The sequence below is a fragment of the Physella acuta genome, unplaced genomic scaffold (assembly GCF_028476545.2).
Source record: "Physella acuta isolate Inbredline_101_S28 unplaced genomic scaffold, ASM2847654v3 ptg000569l, whole genome shotgun sequence".
NCBI classification, from domain to species: domain Eukaryota; kingdom Metazoa; phylum Mollusca; class Gastropoda; family Physidae; genus Physella; species Physella acuta.
The window spans coordinates 168,953-187,841 of NW_026732088.1; the positions used below are offsets into that span (position 1 = coordinate 168,953).

The 18,889-nt window shown below is 30.4% G+C and overlaps 2 protein-coding genes across 9 annotated transcripts in view; one reads left to right on the forward strand and one right to left on the reverse strand.

Moving 5' to 3' along the window:
* Positions 1-1,365: 1,365 nt before the first annotated feature.
* LOC131946728 (regulator of nonsense transcripts 3B) lies at positions 1,366-12,538 on the forward strand. Of its 2 annotated transcripts, XM_059307655.1 has the most exons (11): positions 1,366-1,624; positions 5,621-5,727; positions 5,958-6,064; positions 6,394-6,492; positions 6,739-6,846; positions 7,021-7,103; positions 7,302-7,589; positions 7,971-8,977; positions 9,139-9,187; positions 9,957-10,139; positions 11,825-12,536. In XM_059307655.1, the coding sequence occupies exons 1-11, from the start codon at positions 1,535-1,537 to the stop codon at positions 11,927-11,929; spliced, it is 2,226 nt and encodes a 741-aa protein (XP_059163638.1). In that variant the 5' UTR covers positions 1,366-1,534; the 3' UTR covers positions 11,930-12,536. The 2 variants fall into 2 exon arrangements, with proteins under 2 accessions (XP_059163638.1, XP_059163639.1); XM_059307656.1 differs by lacking the exon at positions 9,957-10,139 and having other exon boundaries at positions 11,825-12,538.
* A 276-nt stretch (positions 12,539-12,814) lies between these two features.
* Positions 12,815-18,889, reverse strand: part of LOC131946727 (guanine nucleotide exchange factor DBS) — a 96,793-nt gene continuing 90,718 nt past the window's right edge. For 6 of the 7 annotated variants that reach the window (XM_059307653.1, XM_059307652.1, XM_059307647.1 and 3 more), the window contains 2 exons: positions 18,533-18,746; positions 12,815-15,194 (listed from right to left, as the gene is read on the reverse strand). In XM_059307653.1, the coding sequence (XP_059163636.1) occupies positions 15,094-15,194; positions 18,533-18,746 (315 nt within the window). In that variant the 3' untranslated portion in view covers positions 12,815-15,093. Of the gene's footprint in view, positions 15,195-17,814; positions 17,952-18,532; positions 18,747-18,889 lie in introns of those variants that run through there. The other variant, XM_059307651.1, reaches the window with a different exon arrangement.

Sequence of the window (18,889 nt, forward strand, 5' to 3'; positions counted from 1 at the left end):
TGACCTAGTAGGCCAGTCACAATAGATCAAGACAGTTAAAATATTTTAACGCACGCCATAACAGTTCTCTATCCGCCTCTGGGGTTTGGGTTAAAAACTAATAGTTTAAGTTTCATTATTTCGTCCTCTTTTTATCTTTTTTTTGGGGTGGCAGGCCAAACATTTTTGCTGGGCTTATCTGGAAAATAATATATGTAGGCCTATATAACTATTAAAGTTAAGCCCATAGTATCCGTGTAAAAAAAATAACAAACAAACAAAACTCAGCGCTTAGCCTAACGTGTAGTGCAAATAAATCACGATATTCAATCCTACCCTGGAGTCAGCCATATAACAAGCAACCTCTAGATTTTCAAAAAATTTTAACAATATTTCTTTTAGACTTTTAGGCATCTCCCTCTCCCCGGTGAAATAGAATGTTTACCAAAAATTATGCTTGTACCCGTGTCTGCCACCCCCTCCCCCCCCCTCTTGGAGAAAAAAGTCGATTTAATTCCAAGGATTCAGTGATTCAATCTCAGGTAATATATATATTTCTATATCATGGAACCATTGATATCACAGCACACATACGTTAAGAATATTGTCAGCGCAACATATCAGCGCGTTCATCATCAGAGTTTCTTCCAGGCATCTCTTCGGGGGGGCTTTGCCCCCCCCCCCCCCCCCCCCGAAAAAATTTTACCGCCCCCCCGAACGAAATGAAATTTATATAATTTATATAGAAAATATATACTTTTAACAGTGTCCGCCCCCCCCCCCGAAGAAAGTTTACCGCCCCCCCCCCCCGAAGATTTCAAGTGCCCCCCCCCCCCCCGGAGAAAAAAGTCTGGAAGAAACACTGTTCATCATGTATATATAGGGCCTATAAGAACTGTGGCGATCATACTTTTTAATGTTATATTGTGGCCCAATATTCGGCCTGTGACTATTGTGATGGTATGTCGTGTGATTTCTTTTTTAATTTCATGCTATGACGAGCGAAAAAAAATGGTCGGACGAATAAGTAAAATGGTTTAAGACAAGCTACCATGATTTTTATGAAAATTGTAATTAGTAATTAAAGTTGAATACCACGCCATACGACGCAATGATGACCAGGGTCAGTTAATATTTTAGAAAGAAATAGGCCTAGCTGTTTTAAATATAATAGGAATAGGCCTAATCGTCATTAAGTAAAGTGTGTCATCAATTTTAGGAAGATCTGATTCTGATGACGACCGGGAGCGGGAGGGATTGAAATAGTGAAAAGAAGCTTTATTTTTATCTTATTTTTACAATTTACATTGTTTTTGTTTGCGTGTGTAATATTTTGGTTATTAGAGCTATGATTAACAGAGTTAAATTTCTTTAATTTTCGTTGAAAGAAGATCGCTAATATTTTTGTAAACAATATTTCAGTTCCAATAATTTTGTCAAGTCTGTGTTGGCCTGCTGTGTTCATATTATTATTAATTATTAGGCCTATAATAATTATTAATTAGCCTAGCAAAATATTGATCACTAGACATTTGCATGTTACAAGTAATAAATTATGACGCAAGGACAAATTAACAAGGAGGAATCTGATGTTCAGAAAAGTTCTTTGGAGAAGAAAAAGGACAAGGACCATACACCTGCAAAAGTGAGTTCAGTACAATGTACATGAGTACACTGAGTACACAAATAATTTAATAAGACATAAGATAATGAGATAAAGAAATATTTCAAAAACACGACTCAGTAATGGTAATCTAGCGTTTTAGGTAGGGACTTGGATGACGTAGATTTTGAGGCACTAAAAACGAGAGTTTTCTGCCCATACCGAGTTTCGTCGATTTAGCCGTGCGGTCGCGGGTGATGATCGAAAAAAAAATTTTTTATTAAAAATCGCCGATGCTACTAATAATTTGATGACTGATTCTGAAAAACAAATGGATTTCATATGTTACGGTATTTTTGTTTTGAGATTTTGTTGAAGGTGAAAATGGATTTTTGGAGCCAAACTTTGGCTACGTAAAACTCTTTGTACCATAAAAACTTACTAACAAGGAAGGCCATTAAAAAGCCCTCCGACCATAATCACCATTTTTCTTTATGTGTGTAAATTTTCATAATGTTAATCGATAGCAAAGTATTTTTTTATAAATAGTTTAGAAAGTATAGCCTTAAGCCATTTTACGACTACCGGGAAAGACAGAGGTTGAAACCGGAAGTGTACTTGTGTTGTTAATGACGCCATTGCTCTCAATTGAATTGATTTGTAAATCCAGCAACATCCACACGAATCTGACTTTAAAATCATTTTAAACTATAGAATTATATTTTATATTGATAAAACTATGATTTTTTGTTGACTTTGTGCGCATATTTTCTATTTAGATTCATTTTTTTGTAATTTTGAGTTAGATCTAAAAATAGATTTCTGCGAAATTTTTCAAGTTGAATTATTGTTTCATTTTAATTGTATGGCCTAGATATAGATCTATATTGTTCTTGAATGAGTTCTATATTTTATATTAGCTATCACTATAGTATCTTGTGTACTTTCCACATTTTTCTTAAATTTTAAAGCTTGATATAGGCCTAGATCTAGAATCTAATATAAAATTCCATTTGCCTATCATTTGGTCTATAAATTTTCTTATAATCAGATATAGGCCAATAGGGTAATTCTATATTAAACATTTAGCCTTTTGATTGCTTTTCAAGCGAATTTTTATTACCAATATTACTAATATTCAAACATTTTAGGAGTCCTATATTTTCTTTATAGCTCTAGGACTTTGTTCGTTTTAGATTTATTACTAAATTACTACAATCCTTGTACAATGTTCTGTCTTCATCTGTAGGCCTATTTGAAGTACATATGATACTACTGTATTTTTGCTGTAGTATACATCTCAGTTGCTTTTTTACTAGTCTTGGCCCTAGATAAAATGTACCAGTTCACAAGGGGATAGAGAATCAAAAGATGTGGATCTACTCATAAGCAACTTCAATGAAGGAGAAATAGGTCCACTTAAGAATGGATGTTGCTGGTTTTTATTACAGTTCTAAAAGCTATCAGCCAGAGGAGACACAGCTTCAGTAGATGTTTAATCAGATTTCATTTTTAAATCATTGATGGTGTTATTTTTTAAAGTAAAAAAGTGATACAAGCTAACAGACTTAAACATGTTATCCACACAGCATGAGATGTCACTTAGATATATGACAGATGTTTCTTAATTATACTCCACCAATAAAAAAAATCATTTCAATTATTAAATTATTTGTTCAACAATAATTGTAAATTAAATTATATCAATTCTACGATAACATACACATAACAGGGATGAAATATCATGCATATTGACAACATTTAGATACAATTTTAGTAATCTAAAATCAGTTTAGCATTGTACTTCTTTCTTGCAAAAAAGTAGTTGCGCAGAACAAAAATGACTTTTTAAATTTGACCAACATTGTAACAAAACCACATAAGCTAAGTGAAATATTTTTACTTTGTGTGGATGTATACAATGTTGGCACCAATTAGGCCAATTTTCATTAAGATATTCCATATAATAAAAATTTGGCAACAGATTATGTGTTGCCTATAGCAGAATTTATTGTTTAAAATTAAGGGGGGTATATGAGTTTAAACCCCTTTTTCATTAAATAAAATATTTTTAAAATCAAATTTGAACAAAGGAAATATCAAAGTATATAATAACCTTCATGTTTACAATATTTCTTGCATATAAGCAAAGTAATCTAAAATCAGCTCAACATTGTACTTCTTTCTTGCAAAAAAAGTAGTTGCGCAGAATAAAAATGACTTTTTTATTTTGTCCAACATTGTAATAAAACCACATAAGCTAAGTAAAATATTTTGACTTTCTGTTAATGTATACAGTGTTGGCACTATTCAGGCCAATTTTCAGTAAGATATTCCATATAATAAAAATTTGGCAACAGATCGTGTGTAGCCTATCAAAGACGCTTATTCAAAAATTTTAGGGGGGTGACCCTCTTTGTTAACATTATTTTCTATGATCATTCTCATCCAATTCAATTATTTTTATCTTACTCTTTTACTGATATCATAAGCTTGATCTTAGTGAATTTTCATTAAAAAATACCTGCTATTTAAAAAGTTACAGAGATTTTAGTTCGCATCCAAAAAAGTAGGGAAGCAAAAAATTGAGAAAACCCCATAGTAAAAAAACCCGAAAATTAAATACATTAAAAATTCATAACTTCGTAACCGTTTGAGCTAAAATTAAAATAAAAGTATCTTTGTTCTTGTCTAAATGAGCTCTATAAACTGGTGCTACTACATTATTTATTTTTTTAAAAATGAAATTTCATCCAAGTCCCTAGTTTTAGGTATGTAAAATCGCCAGCGACTAGTAATGTACGAAAAAGTTACCTCATTGTCAAGGCTTTAATAAAAGTAGATCTATATTTAATATTTATTCATTATTGTGATATATTTGCGTCAAATACTATAGATAAATGAATAATAAACCTAAATCAATGGGCTAAATGTATCATTTTTAGGCCAGAAATTAACTTTAAACGCGGGCGATTTTACGAACCTAAAACGATAGATTACCTCAGTAACGTCAGTAAATCACAGATTTTGTAGGTATTTTGATGAAAATATCCAAATTGGGATAGGTCTAGATCTAGTTGTGGTTGAGTCGGTAAAGCTCATTGTTTTGTAATTGTATTGTTGCTAAACCAAAAATGGATGATTTTAGATACCGATAATAGATTCTTTCATAAAATAGGTGTGTTGGGTTGTTAGTAGTATTGTAATCTCAACTAATTTTATGGTTAGAAATTACTATAGGACTAGTTTCACTAGGTTTGGGGCTAAGGTTAGGGACAGGGTTAGCATTGACATTAGCCAGCCATGTGTGTATTTAGTTTAATTACCAGTAACCTAACACCCCTTTTTTAAAGAAGATTCTGTTATCAGACACTGGTTTAAAAATCCCCCCCTCCCCCCACACCCCCAAAAAAAAATTCTGGGGTTCAAACCCTCAGGCAGATCAGGCTTGATAGCTGGTGACAGCAACTCCTCTAGGAGAACAACTCCAAAAATCAAGCAAATGCTGCCTTGTAGTTTGTTCTGATTATGGAAGCAAATACAAAAAGAAAAACAGGCTAAAATCTCGGATTTAGCTGCCTAAAATGGCCCATAACCAGTTGACACCTATACTTAATTGTGTTGGAGGGAATCCCTTCCACCACTAAAATTAAGAACAAAGAAGAAGAAGAAGGTTAACTTTTCATATCAGTGTTGGTTAATAGAATCTACTATAAAAAAGTGTGTCAGGTAACGGGTAGTGGTAGGTCTAAATGAAAATGGCTGCATTTATTCGGACCCGAGTCTGAATAGCCTCGACCGCTATTTGGACCAGGCAATAAATTTTTAAAGATAAAGTTATGCAATGTTATGCTAGGCCTTCCTGTAACACTTGTTATTTGAATCATTTAATGATACTAGGCCTAATACTTACCCAGATAAAAATTAACCATGTCATTACATCGCTAGCACTTTTCCAGTCACCTAGAGTAATAATTTACAAACTGATTGTTTCTGTGTTGGGCAGCAATATTCTAAAAAAATGTTTTGGTTACATAGGTAGTTATAAGGCGACTACCACCCACATTAACACCTGAAGAATTTGTACAGCAAGTTGCACCTCTCCCAGAGTATGACTTCTTTTACTTTGTTAGGGCTGATATGAGGTAAGCAAAAATGTAATATGTAATATTACTTCACAGCTGATTGGAAACTTTTAAAATTATCCAGATTTAGAATTCAAATATAAAAGTAAAAATAAAAAACATTTTTATTGTTATATTAAAATTTAAGCAGTAAGTCAAGAAATATGTAAATCTTAAAATTAAAAGTAGAAATAGAATTCAAAATATACCATTCTTGTAAGTTTTGATTTTTCTCTCTCTTTTTTTTTCAGTCTTGGTGCAAATGCTTTTACAAGAGCTTATATCCATTTCTTGGTGCCTGATGACATTTTTATCTTTAGAGACAAGTTTGATGGCTATGTCTTTCTTGATGCCAAAGGTAGTTTAATAAAGAAACAACCACCATGCAACACTTATGTACATACAAAACTCTAATCTGGGTCAAACAGTTGTTTTGGCTTCAGAAAAGCAGGAGAGCTCAAACACCAGTTGTGCTAAATGTTACTTAACCAAGATTTAGATCTTATAGATTGACCAAAGTTTCTTTTTCTAGAAGCAGGCCACAAATCATCAGTAATGTTCAGTAAGATTTTTACTGAACCCCTGTGCTGCTTCATGAAAGACTGCCTGAGTTTGTAGTGTTATCCCTGTTTTACAAACTTACTTTTTCTAAGATCTCTAATTTGATCTCCCATTTGTCATAAACAGGTGGAGAATATCCAGCTATTGTGGAGTTTGCTCCGTTTCAAAAAGTCCCGAAGAAAAAACCCAAAAAAGTGGATACGAAAAATGGAATTATTGAACAAGGTTTGTTACAGACAAGTGATTACAAAAAATCTTTGTATAATTAAAGAAAAATGTTGTTTCTGATAAATCTTAAAACTCTATTGCTGATCCAGATAGTGACTATAGTATATTTTGACATTAAATTCTATTGCTCTACCAAATAGTGACTTCATTTTTATAGATAAACCATTAAATTCTATTTTTCTACCAAATTGTGGCTATATGATGAATTAATAGATAAATCATTAAACCCTATTTTCTCACTAGATAGTGACTACAAAAAGTTTTTGGAAATCCTGACCAAACCACCAGATGCTGTTCCAGTATCACTAGATGCAATGGTTGTAGAAGTTGAGGCCAAAGAGAATTCTTTAGGTGAGTTGACTTTCAATGATGAAATGACTTTGTCTTGTCGGTATTAGTAGCTGTATCTAGTCTTATGACTTGCTTATGGCTTACTTATGACTTGCTAATGACTTGCTTATGGCTTACTTATGACTTGCTAATGACTTGCTTATGACTTGCTTATGACTTGGTTACTTTGTTCAGCCAAGTCTGGATCATCCAAGGTATCCACTCCACTGCTGGATTACTTAAGGAAGAGGAGGGAGGAGAGGAAGCTGAATATAGCTGTAAGTACACGCTGGAATTTCATGGTGGCAATCTCTGGTAAAAAAAAGTTAAGATTTTACAAAAAATTATATTGTAACAAAAATAAAGTTTATATTGTACAAAATGTTTTAATTGTACAAGAAAGTTTATTTTTTAACAAATGGTTTGTATTATACTAAAGTTTGGTGTCAACTAAATTTTTAAAAAATTGTGTACAGAAATTGAAGGAAGAGAGGAGACGTATTGGAGGAAGGGACAGAGATATTGACAGGAAAAGGCCAGTCAAAGATGACTTAGACCGACGCAAATCATCAGAAAAAGAAAGACTCAGAGACAGGGATAGGGACAGACGCAGAGATAGGGATAGGGATAGGGATAGAATTAGAGATAGGCCCAGAGAGATAGACAGGAGAAGAATAAAAGACTCTCCAAGATCAGAGAGGATAAAAGATGACAAAGATGTGGAGACCAAATGGCAGAGAGAAACTGAAGGAAAACCTAAGCAGGTGTGTTTGTTTAGATTTACTATCTTCTTAAAATAAAACATCAGTCTAAAATATTTTTTTTTAAAACATTATCATCATTCATTTTTTTTTATTAATGAAAGTGGTGTCATTATGTTTTTAAGTATTGATGACCAAGGTGTAAGCAGAAAAAAAAATTTGTTTTGTTTTTCTTAAAATAATTTAGCTTGCATTTGTAAAAATTCATTCAGTTATTTTTTTTTTCCCATATTTTAAAAAATATTTAATATTTTTAATTCACTCAGCTCATATTCTTAATTCATTTAGCTCATTATATTTTTAATTCAGTCAGCTTTTTATATATTTATTCATTCAGCTCATTATAATTTCATTAAGAATAATGTAACTATGTTATTTTTTAAGTTTACACGCCTTCTAAGAAATACTGAGAGGGACAAAGCCAGCTTTGATAAGGAATCTGGAGATAAAACAAGTTCTGCACTGGAAAAAGATGAAGACACTGATGATACTGTAGAAAGGTTGTCTGAGACCGATCAAGGCAAAATAGACAGAAAGGCAGAGGATTCAAGAGGGAAAAATATTGGAGGGAAGTGGTTGGATGACAGAAGAAGGGATGATGATAGGCATGGGAGTAGAGGTAGAGGTATAGGGGGGGAGGAGAGAGGCAAGTACTCCAAAGATTATGGGTCAAGGAGTTACAGAGAAGATGAGGATAGTCATAGGCTAGACAAGAGAGATCGGCATGGAAGTGAGAGGTATAGTGATAGAGGGTATGGGTCAAAGGTTAGGGATGATAGGGGGATGGGTGGGGCTAGAGATAAGTACAGAGAGGATAGGGGTGGGGGGATAGCTAGGATGCGGGATAGGGATGACAGACGAGGTGGAGCAGAACGTGATGATCGCCGCAGTGGAGGGGATAGAGAGGACAGGAGGATGGGTTATGGGGAGGATAGACGGGATGGGGGATATAGAGATGATAGGAGAGGCGGAGGTGACAGGGATGACAGAAGAGGAGACAGGAGAGGAGAGAGAGATGATAGGCGCAGGGTAGAGAGTTATCGGGATAGAGAAGATAGAAAAATTGGAGGGGGCGATGGTTGGAAGAAAAAGGATGTAGAAGGTGGGGATAGTTGGAAGAAAAAGGATATAGAAAGTGGGGATGGTTGGAAGAAAAAGGATGTAGAAGGTGGCGATAGTTGGAAGAAAAAGGATATAGAAGGTGGCGATAGTTGGAAGAAAAAGGATATAGAAGGTGGGGATGGTTGGAAGAAAAAGGATGTAGAAGGTGGCGATAGTTGGAAAAAAAAGGATATAGAATTTAAGAAAGCTGAAAAGCCAATAGAAAAAAAATCAGAAACAGTGAAAAGTAAAAGTGGTGAAGAAGGAAAGAAAGAAGGAACTGCTTCGAGGTACACAATTTTTGTTTTTTACAAAATATTTTCTTACTAAAAGTAAACTTTAAAATTTACTTTAAACTTAACTTAATACTGTATGTTTGTTTACAGAATATTTAGTTATGATTTGTTTGTTTCATTAATTAATCTATGATTTGATGTAATTTAAAATAAAGCATGAAAGAAAGTCAAAGTCAGGATTTAACAAAGGAAGACAGAGGGAAGGTAAGCTAAGCCCTACCTGCTGTTTACTTTTCTCAATTGATATCCAGTATCTGTGTTACACCTGGCTATGCACCTAACAAAGGGATTTAAATATTTGAGAATGGATTTTCAAGAAATATTTTCCTTCTTATAAATGTCTTTTTAATATTATTGTTGAAAATGGATACATTTTGTGCAAATCTGGCTTAGTGACACAGATATCGTTTTGTAATTTTGAAGTTCTTTTCATCTCTCTTTCTGGTGTCAGTCTTGTCCAATAGCGATATTTTAGCTGTACAAGTAATAGCTGATGTTTGCTGAAAAACTTTAATTTTAAAACTAAAATTTGGTTCATTTTTAAAATTGGAATTAAGCAAATATGAATCTTCATATTATTTGTTGAGCTACCCTTCCAAAATTAAAAATGTTACATTAAAAAAATGAATAATAGATCTTAAAATCTGCTAGCTTAATATAAAAAAAGTAAAAACCAGAAAAATGCTTTAGGCTTTAATAAAAATAATTAGCAAATTAAAGTTTTAATCAAGTTTCTCTTTTATTTTATTTTCTGGCAACTTTGCTTTTTTTTAAAATTTAATCATTCACTATTTTAACTGGTTTAATTACTGTTTCTAAATTTTATTGTTTTTATTTCACCTTAACTTTTTTATTGTTATACATTTACTTGTTTTTAAATGTGCTATTAGTAATCTCCCTTAGAATGTTTGATGTAAAGTGGCACTATATTTTTATTGTGTTCTTTGTGTTGTCCAACTTCTGTTTGTATAAGGATGAAGAAAAATTGGTGAAAAGTTCAGAATCACCTGACCTGAAGTCCTCCAGGTATAAAGGTGAGGCTGAGAGCCACTCCCAGAGATCTACCCCAGACCCCATGTCTTCAAGCCTGACAAGGGAAGATAATGATGCTAGGGGAGACAACAATGATGGAGATGATAAAAAAAGAAAGAGGAAGGTAAAGAAAATGGACCCTAACCAGCCTGGTTATCAGATTTGCTTATATATCTGCCTGGGAAGTGATTCGCAAACTATGTTTTTCTGCATGGGATCAAAAACAGAGCAGTTCATCATCTGTTTATGATTATTTTTTGAATCCCAAATTTCAGTAGTTTGAGAAACACTTGTGCATTAATTTCTGCTCAGCTTAAGCTCAACCTTGAACCTAACACCTTTTATGACTTCCTGATTTCATTAACTTAATCAGACATCCATGCACCAAAAATAATATTTAAGTATGTTTTATTTCTGCTTTATTGTCAGTATTTAAGACCAACTCACATTTTATTTATGAAATGCTTTTATTTAGCTTGCAGTTATATTTTCTGTGCAATGTATTGGATTCATTAATTTTTATACATGAAATGCAAATAAATTGAAGAAGAAAAATAAATGTGGTACATTTAAGAAAAAAAAGTATACATTTATAAATCGACTAAGGGTTTTTCTTTTAAAAATATATTGTTTGGATAATTTCTTTCATTTTAAAATTATATAAATATGATTTTAGTTTTCATCTAGTTTCAATAGTGTAAACTAATTTTAGTATAGCACTTAATATTTATGTTTATTAATAAATAAACAGCACATTTGATAGTGTTTAAGTCACAAGCTTATTATTATCTATAATACTTCGGCCTCTCTATTCTTTATATATTTTTGGCTTTGTGTGGTACTGTTCTAGCATGGCTGTAGTTTATTATTTGAAATGTTATGCATCTTGTTTTTTGTTTTTGCTCTTTGAAATTGCATGGATGAGTAACTGAAGGCTCTACATTAAATTTTTTATTGCAGATGCTCTAATTACCTCTCATAATAATTAACATAACCTTGATCATGATAGCTAGAAGATTAAAGAAATCATCTTTAGTTATAGTTAGGGTATGCCGTCATTGTACAAGTAGGTGTATAGTTTTTAACTGCTGATTCTTTAAGTGAACAGTTTCAATGGGAATTTCAATTTAGTTTTATCTTCTACACCTGCCTCTACATTATTTTTTTTTTACCTTTGCTTGAATTTTATGACTGCTTTGATTTTCATTCAGTATTTTTCAACTTATTTCAAGTGATTATAAATGTAGATAAGCAATGAAGGAATGATCAGTTGTTGCCTGGTGTTTATGACAGAAGTGTTGACTGAGGAACAGCACTATAAAATGGCCGTTACTGCATTTGCCCCATTCTCTTATTTTATCAGTTCATCTAAACAAACAGGATTAAATTATGAGAATCATGTAACTTTATGTAAAATTGAGCTAACGACTGTGTGCTAGGTCTGAAATAGGTTTCTCAATGCAGTTGTATTTCTGCTAGAGGACCAGAGGTTTTTTTAGTATTCAAAACATCACTTGAGCTTTTAGATGGTCATTTCTTTCATTTCATTTAATTTCCCTTAACATTAGCACGTTTTATTATAGATGATTTCCCTTTAAATTAGTAATGTTATTATAGATATGTCCCTTTAAATTAACTAATGTTCTTATAGATTGTGTCCCTTAAATTATTCACCCTTGTGTGAGATTTATTTTTACAATTTTCTTTTTTTCAGCTCTTAATTTTTCTTACATTTTATAGAATTGTTCAAATAATTTCCTACTTTTGCTTTAAAACTAATATTTACAATATTTGTTTTTCTACTGATAGGATCGACCAGAGAGACAGATTTACATTCCTAGAAAAGCTTTAGAGAAGCAAAGACAGTCATCCCCACAAACTGGCGAGTCTAGTCGGGATAAACCAAACAGCTGAGGTGGTAGATGAATACATGAGATCCAAGTTTTTAACACACTCAGCAAGTTTAGGACAATGTTAAGCCCAGCTTCCTGTTGTTTCAGTGTTATTATTTTCTTCAATGTGAGGCCTGGAACTTTTAACTGATTTGAGTTAAAGTTGAGTTTTAAATAATTTAAGAGCAAAATGTGTTGTCAAATATGGCTTAAAAATTATTATTTTTAATTGTGTGTTGTTCCCCATCCTTCTTTGATGCAGTTTTATGCATGAAAATACTTTCCATCTGAAAATTTTTGAATTTAGCAAAATTCTAAATCTAAATCATGGATCTGTAATACTTTAGCCTGATGTGTGGTTGTGTTGGCTGATGTGATGGCAGAAAAAAAATATCTTACTTAAGCCTGATGTAAATTACAGATGCCTGTATTGACAAAGATTTAAATAAACTTGTTTTCTTTTAATGCTAAAAATATTGTACAGGATTTTATTCTTGATTTAATTGATCATTCTGTGCATTATGAAAAATAAAACAACAAAATATAATGTTTGGTGAATATTTAATTGTCTTTCTCAATAATATGACTCAAGAGAATGGTTTCCCTCATAGTTTCACAGACAAGTAACATGTTGCATGTATATATCTTTTTTTTTTTAATTCAGTTATTGACTAAATTTCATCAACATTTTCATGATAAATAAAGCTGTAATAAAAAGAATCCATAATAATATTCCTTTCATTAAAAAATTACTAAATTTTTTGCAAAATAAACAAAATCAGGCCTACATACAAAAAAAAATGTAAACTTCACATTTTTTGTAAATGACATGTTAAATAAACTAATTGCTATGAAAACTTTTAATTAATGTATTCTATGTCTAAAATAATTTAAAAAAAAATGTCTACCCAACTTTCAAGTACTAATCAATTACATGTGACTTTGTTTATAAAAAACAAACTTTATTATAAGTAGATTTACTAAAGCCAGACAATCACATATTATTACATATGATGTACTTGTTTAGTCCTAACATGCAGAACCAGCATTATAAAACAACCAAGACAGATGGCTTCTTCAGTCTCTGACTGGCAATCATGAGATTCTCTCCCTACTAAATACAACAATAAACTACAAGTTGATTCTAGTAGCAAAGTATATCTAAATGTTAAGGGCAGTTCTTGTCTAAAAGCAAAAGATATCTGAATAAAAAGACATCTGGATAAATTCTAAAGTTATGGATGTGAGGAAGAGAAAATGTTGCCATGCTACAATTAGTCACTCACTGGGATAATTACAAAAGGAAGTAATGAAGGAAGTGGAAGTCTTTTTCTTAAAAGGTTAGAAAAAAAATATAAAGAGGCAGTAACATGGTTAAATTTAGGAAAAAAACTTTAAAAATTAAACTGTAATTTAAGCATAAAATACAGCTTTTGGTATCACACAACTGGCACACTTTGTCATAAAAGTAAGCACACATATCACAGTTCTTTGATTACTTCACAACAAAATTAAAATACAAACTCTCTTGTAATTAACTGAATTATTGAAGACCACAACAAAATTAAAATACAAACTATTTTGTAATTAACTGAATTATTGAAAACCAAATTTTATTAGCATATTTAAATTTCTGAAATTAATTGTAATAATATTACAAATCTTTAAGAGTACCTAGTGTGCATTCTATATCACCAGTATCTTTTATTGTATAAAGAAAGACACTTTTGTAAGACATCTCTTCAGCAAACACAATTGTCTTGCTTACACTAAAGTATTAAGTGAAATAGTTATGAAATTAAATGCAGCAGATTTTATATTAATTTGAAGTGGGTGAAGAAAACAAATGATTTCAAAAAGATGGTAATTTCTTGGCAAGAATTAGAGGAATTTTAGGAGTATGATATTTTGATTTACTAATTTTTCTACACTTTTGTTGGTATAAAAATTTTTTTAGAAAGCAATGTTTACTTTATAAATAGTTGGAGTATATCTGTATTCAAAAAGAAATATTTCTGTTCACATAAAATAGATAAAGACTCTGATGAAGAAAAGTTATAAATAAATTAATGGTCAAAAACTTGAACCCATTAAAAAATTGGAATGTCAACAAAAAAATAAATAAAACTTGTCAAATCTGTTATGTACAATGATATTTACATATATGCATTGAAGTCATAGAAAAATCCTTTTCTAATAGTCTTAGTACAATACTGAAAATGACATTAATTGTTGCAAACATGAAATAAAGTCTTAATATTCTTTTATAGCCTTTACTAAGCTAATGTGAATATTGTTCTCACAACCTGAATATATAATGGAACTGCTTGTTAAAAAATACAAAGAAAGCCAAAGGAACATCAACAAAAAATGTTCAGCTAGTTTGGAGTATTGATCAGTAGAAAAAAATGGTTGTCTTAACTTTGAACCATTATTTTTAAATTATTTAAAATCAAGTTCTTTCATAATATTTGTAGCTTAATTCATAACATTAGATACTAACTTTAATCAACACTTGGAAAGAGGAGCCTATTTATACTAGTATTTATTTAGAATTTTTCTTCATTAAACACAACCTTTTGTGTGTAAATCTAAAATAATTGCAGAGTTTCTAACTAACCTATGTATTAAGTCAACAACATAGCTAGAAAATTGGTCTATCTAGTGATACAATTTGTGGCACAAACTGTATAATTTATTAATTAACATTTTCAAATTATTAATTAGTTTAGTATTCATAACTTTATTGAAAAACTAAAGGATAAAATAGCTTAAGTTTTGACATAGCAGCTTATTTAGAGCTGTGAAGATCCACATTGGCCCCACATCACATGAAATCAAATCAGGCTGTACATTTTAAAATGGTTCCACATTGGCCCACATCACATGAAATCAAATCAGACTGTACATTTTAAAATGGTTCCATAAATGGTTTTTCAGGCAGGCAACAATCAGCATAAAGTCTTAGCATGGCATTAAACAAATACAAAAATATGCCCCAACATTTAAGCCTCAGACAATGCTTGTTTACTTCTTATGACTTGACACACATTTGACACAAACAGAAGTTAAATATTTACTCTCTCTAGCTAAGTATGGCAGAATAAGTATATTGCACTGTATTTCTTGAATCAATTCAGACTCCTTTCATAACAAAATAAATTAAACAGTTTCAAAGCTGTTTTTTCATACGGTTGTTTCTGGAACAGGGCTGTTGTTGCGGAAGTAAGGACTGGATGACCTACTTCGGATCATTTCGCTTCTTGCACCAGCCACACACAGAGAATCTGAGAAGATATCACACACAATTATTTCAATAGGCAAAAATATCTTTATCTATATCAAAGGTTAAGTACACAAAAAGAAATTACATTTTTTTGTTGGTTAAAAGGATAAACAGAATTTGTTAAGAAACATCTTTGGAGATAAGGCACTTTATTTCATAGTTAATAGGTTAAATCAATTAGAACTTTTTTGTCAAACCTAATATGGTTAACTCTGTCACTATGTAAGTGCAACAGTTAATGTAAATCTTGTAGCAAGAGTGTATGTATAAGTGGTAGCAAGAGTGTATGTATATGTGGTAGAAAGAGTGTATGTATATGTGGTAGCAAGAGTTAATGTATATCTTGTAGCTAGAATGTATGTATATGTGGTAGCAACAGTGTATGCATATGTAGTAGCAAGAGTATGTATATGTTGTAGCAAGAGTGTATGTATATGCAATGTTCCCTCTAAGGGGAAAAGTTCATGTGCAACGTGTATTTTGTGTGCGTGGCATTCTAAAAGTCTTATAAAATAATAGATGTATTTTACAAAATGACTGCAAGGCAGTTGAAAATTACTGTGCAGATGCGCAACCACGCAGCTTAGAGGGAACATAGTGGATATGTTGTAGCAAGAGTTAATGTATATCTTGTAGCAAGAGTGTATGTATATGTGGTAGCAATATGCCAAAACGTGAGTCTGTGACTCTATCATCAAGATTTTGTATAGCTATAACAATTATATACGTATAGGGAGATTTGTTCTAGCCAAGCATTTTTCTGTTACAACAATATTAATTTTTTCACCAAGCGAATGTATTGCTCAAACTATAAAGTTTTGATTCTTTCAATGACTATCTGTGGTTTACTTTGGTGTGTAAATGTATTTAATATATTAAAAAATGTTAAAATACTGTAGCTGTATAGATTAAAATTGAACTAAAAATATTTTGAATGACAGCAATCTATGTTAAATAAAAACATGTTAGTACCTGAGGATACATATGTGTACATACATATTAAACAGCATGCATATTTTTAGTACAAAATATATGGTTGTTTTATTACAACACATTTCATGCGATGAAGAACAAAATAAAACATACTAATATTTATATATGCAAGCACAAAGATAAATACAAATGATAAACAAATGAAATTAGATGACAGTACTTAAAATGGGTTTTTTTAATCTCAATTGTGGGATGGCTATTGGTTTATATTCACAAAAGAAAAATTAATTGTTTAGGTAGAGAAATTACTGTCCCAGTTAATAATTAATGTATTTTTAAGTGAAGGAAAATGACACATACAATATGCTTTTTTTGTTCACAAAATGTTAAAATCTTTTACGCCACCTTTAAGTTCATTTTCGGGAGAAATTTGCTATGCAATGGTGAGATTTAATATACATTTTGTTTTGCCACCTTTAAATTCATAGTTTAGGGAAGGCTATTAATATGGAGTTTTTTGTCTTGTAAACTACTCAGAATGTATTTCCTAAAGGTTGCACTTTATGCATATATATATATATATATATATATATATATATATATATATATATATATATATATATATATATATATATATATATATATATATATATATATATATATATATATATATATATATATATATATATATATATATATATATATATATATATATATATATATATATATATATATATATATATATATATATATATATATATATATATATATATATATATATATATATATATATATATATATATATATATATATATATATATATATATATATATATATATATATATATATATATATATATATATATATATATATATATATATATATATATATATATATATATATATATATATATATATATATATATATATATATATATATATATATATATATATATATATATATATATATATATATATATATATATATATATATATATATATATATATATATATATATATATATATATATATATATATATATATATATATATATATATATATATATATATATATATATATATATATATATATATATATATATATATATATATATATATATATATATATATATATATATATATATATATATATATATATATATATATATATATATATATATATATATATATATATATATATATATATATATATATATATTGTAGTTGCAGTTATTGTTGTTTTTCACTAAATGAAGAAGCCATTACTGGTTAGCATAAAGCATCAAAACACTATTGGAGATAAGAACCAATGTCTTGTTACTATTCAAATATTTTTTTTACAAGTTCCTGAAGTTAAAAAGTTGATGTAAATAATTTTCTTGTGGTGAAAAACATTAGTTTTCATAAATTTAAAAATGAGCTGTTTTCACAGAGGAATTTTTTTTTAAATGGATTACCCTGTAAGTGTTAGTTAATTTCAACAGGTTGCAACATTATCATTAAGTAATTAGTGCACCTAGTCTTAGGGTTAGTTTAATAGAATGTTAGTAATGAAAATATGGTCTGGACTTTTTAAACACGTATAACAAATTGTAAATGCTTAAAAATAAAGGCTTTTAGAGAGAAGATATTTTGTGTGAAAAGACACACGTTAAATAAATTGTGGAAATTTTTACACTTAATGACTATAAATAGTTGACACAATTGTTTAACTGGCATAAATATTATACATGTTTAGTCCAGGCCACAAAAGTTGTCTAAACAAGCAATGGTTAGCTGAGTTGAAGCTCTTGCTATACTCACACTTTTAAGGTTAAATTTTGACACCTAAATAAGGGTGGATCGAGACAATATTATGACAGCATTGGTGAATAAGGCAGCAGGTGAGGGATTTGTTGAGGAGATAATTAATGTGGCTTCATCAACAAAAATATAATGAAACATGCTGGTTTTATTTATAGTTGTGAAACATGAGTTGGTGTTTGAGGCTGGGTTTAAGGTTTATACACTAAACTATTTTATAAGTTTTATTTTAATTTATATATTTATGTATTAAATGAAGAACAACACATGGTTGGTTAATTAGTATTTTTGCATACATGTCCTCATCAGCTTAGGTAAAGATAACGAGCATTTTAAAAAAATTGTTTTCAAGATAGGCCAATAACAATTTAAATTACAAAATATTTATCAAAAAAAGAATTTCTACAAAAAAATCGGGGGTACATTAAAATGCAAAAGAAAAATCCATTTAAAAAAAAAGAAAAAACATCTATAAGAAATACAGTTACTATTTTTAAAAAAAAAATTTTTTGGAATTGAAAAATTAAAAAACAAATGAAGACAGCTTAAATATTTTATAATAAATAATCAAACAATTCAAAACTTTCTAGACTAGCATTGCTTACCTGAACTGGAATACAAGGTGTTTCCTCTAGATACAGGCTCAAGGTACGTCGATGGCACCCAACCTTCTTGGTTGGTCCTTAAATGGCGAGCATACCACCAGCCATTGGTCCCCGTCCTCATCACCTCCACCTCATCCCCCTCCTGTAGGCCTAGCTCTGTGGGGTCAATCACTGAGTACTCCCCAAGTGAAATAAAGTGTTCTTTGTACGAGGGCTGCAACATAAAAATCTGGGCTCATTTTGTGACTGGACAGAGTTAGCGTACCTGCCTTAAACACTGACATTAAATCAACAGTAATACACTGAGAGTATTTAATTAACTGTCTTAAAATTAACTGTCTTATACATAGAGAGTAT

Bases quoted from the DNA above. Each gene is read 5' to 3' on its own strand.
- LOC131946728 (XM_059307655.1), top strand. From the start codon at position 1,535: ATGACGCAAGGACAAATTAACAAGGAGGAATCTGATGTTCAGAAAAGT. The intron at 6,847-7,020 runs GTGAGTTGACTT...TACTTTGTTCAG, and splicing joins GGCCAAAGAGAATTCTTTAG to CCAAGTCTGGATCATCCAAG. The intron at 7,104-7,301 runs GTAAGTACACGC...AATTGTGTACAG, and splicing joins AGAGGAAGCTGAATATAGCT to AAATTGAAGGAAGAGAGGAG.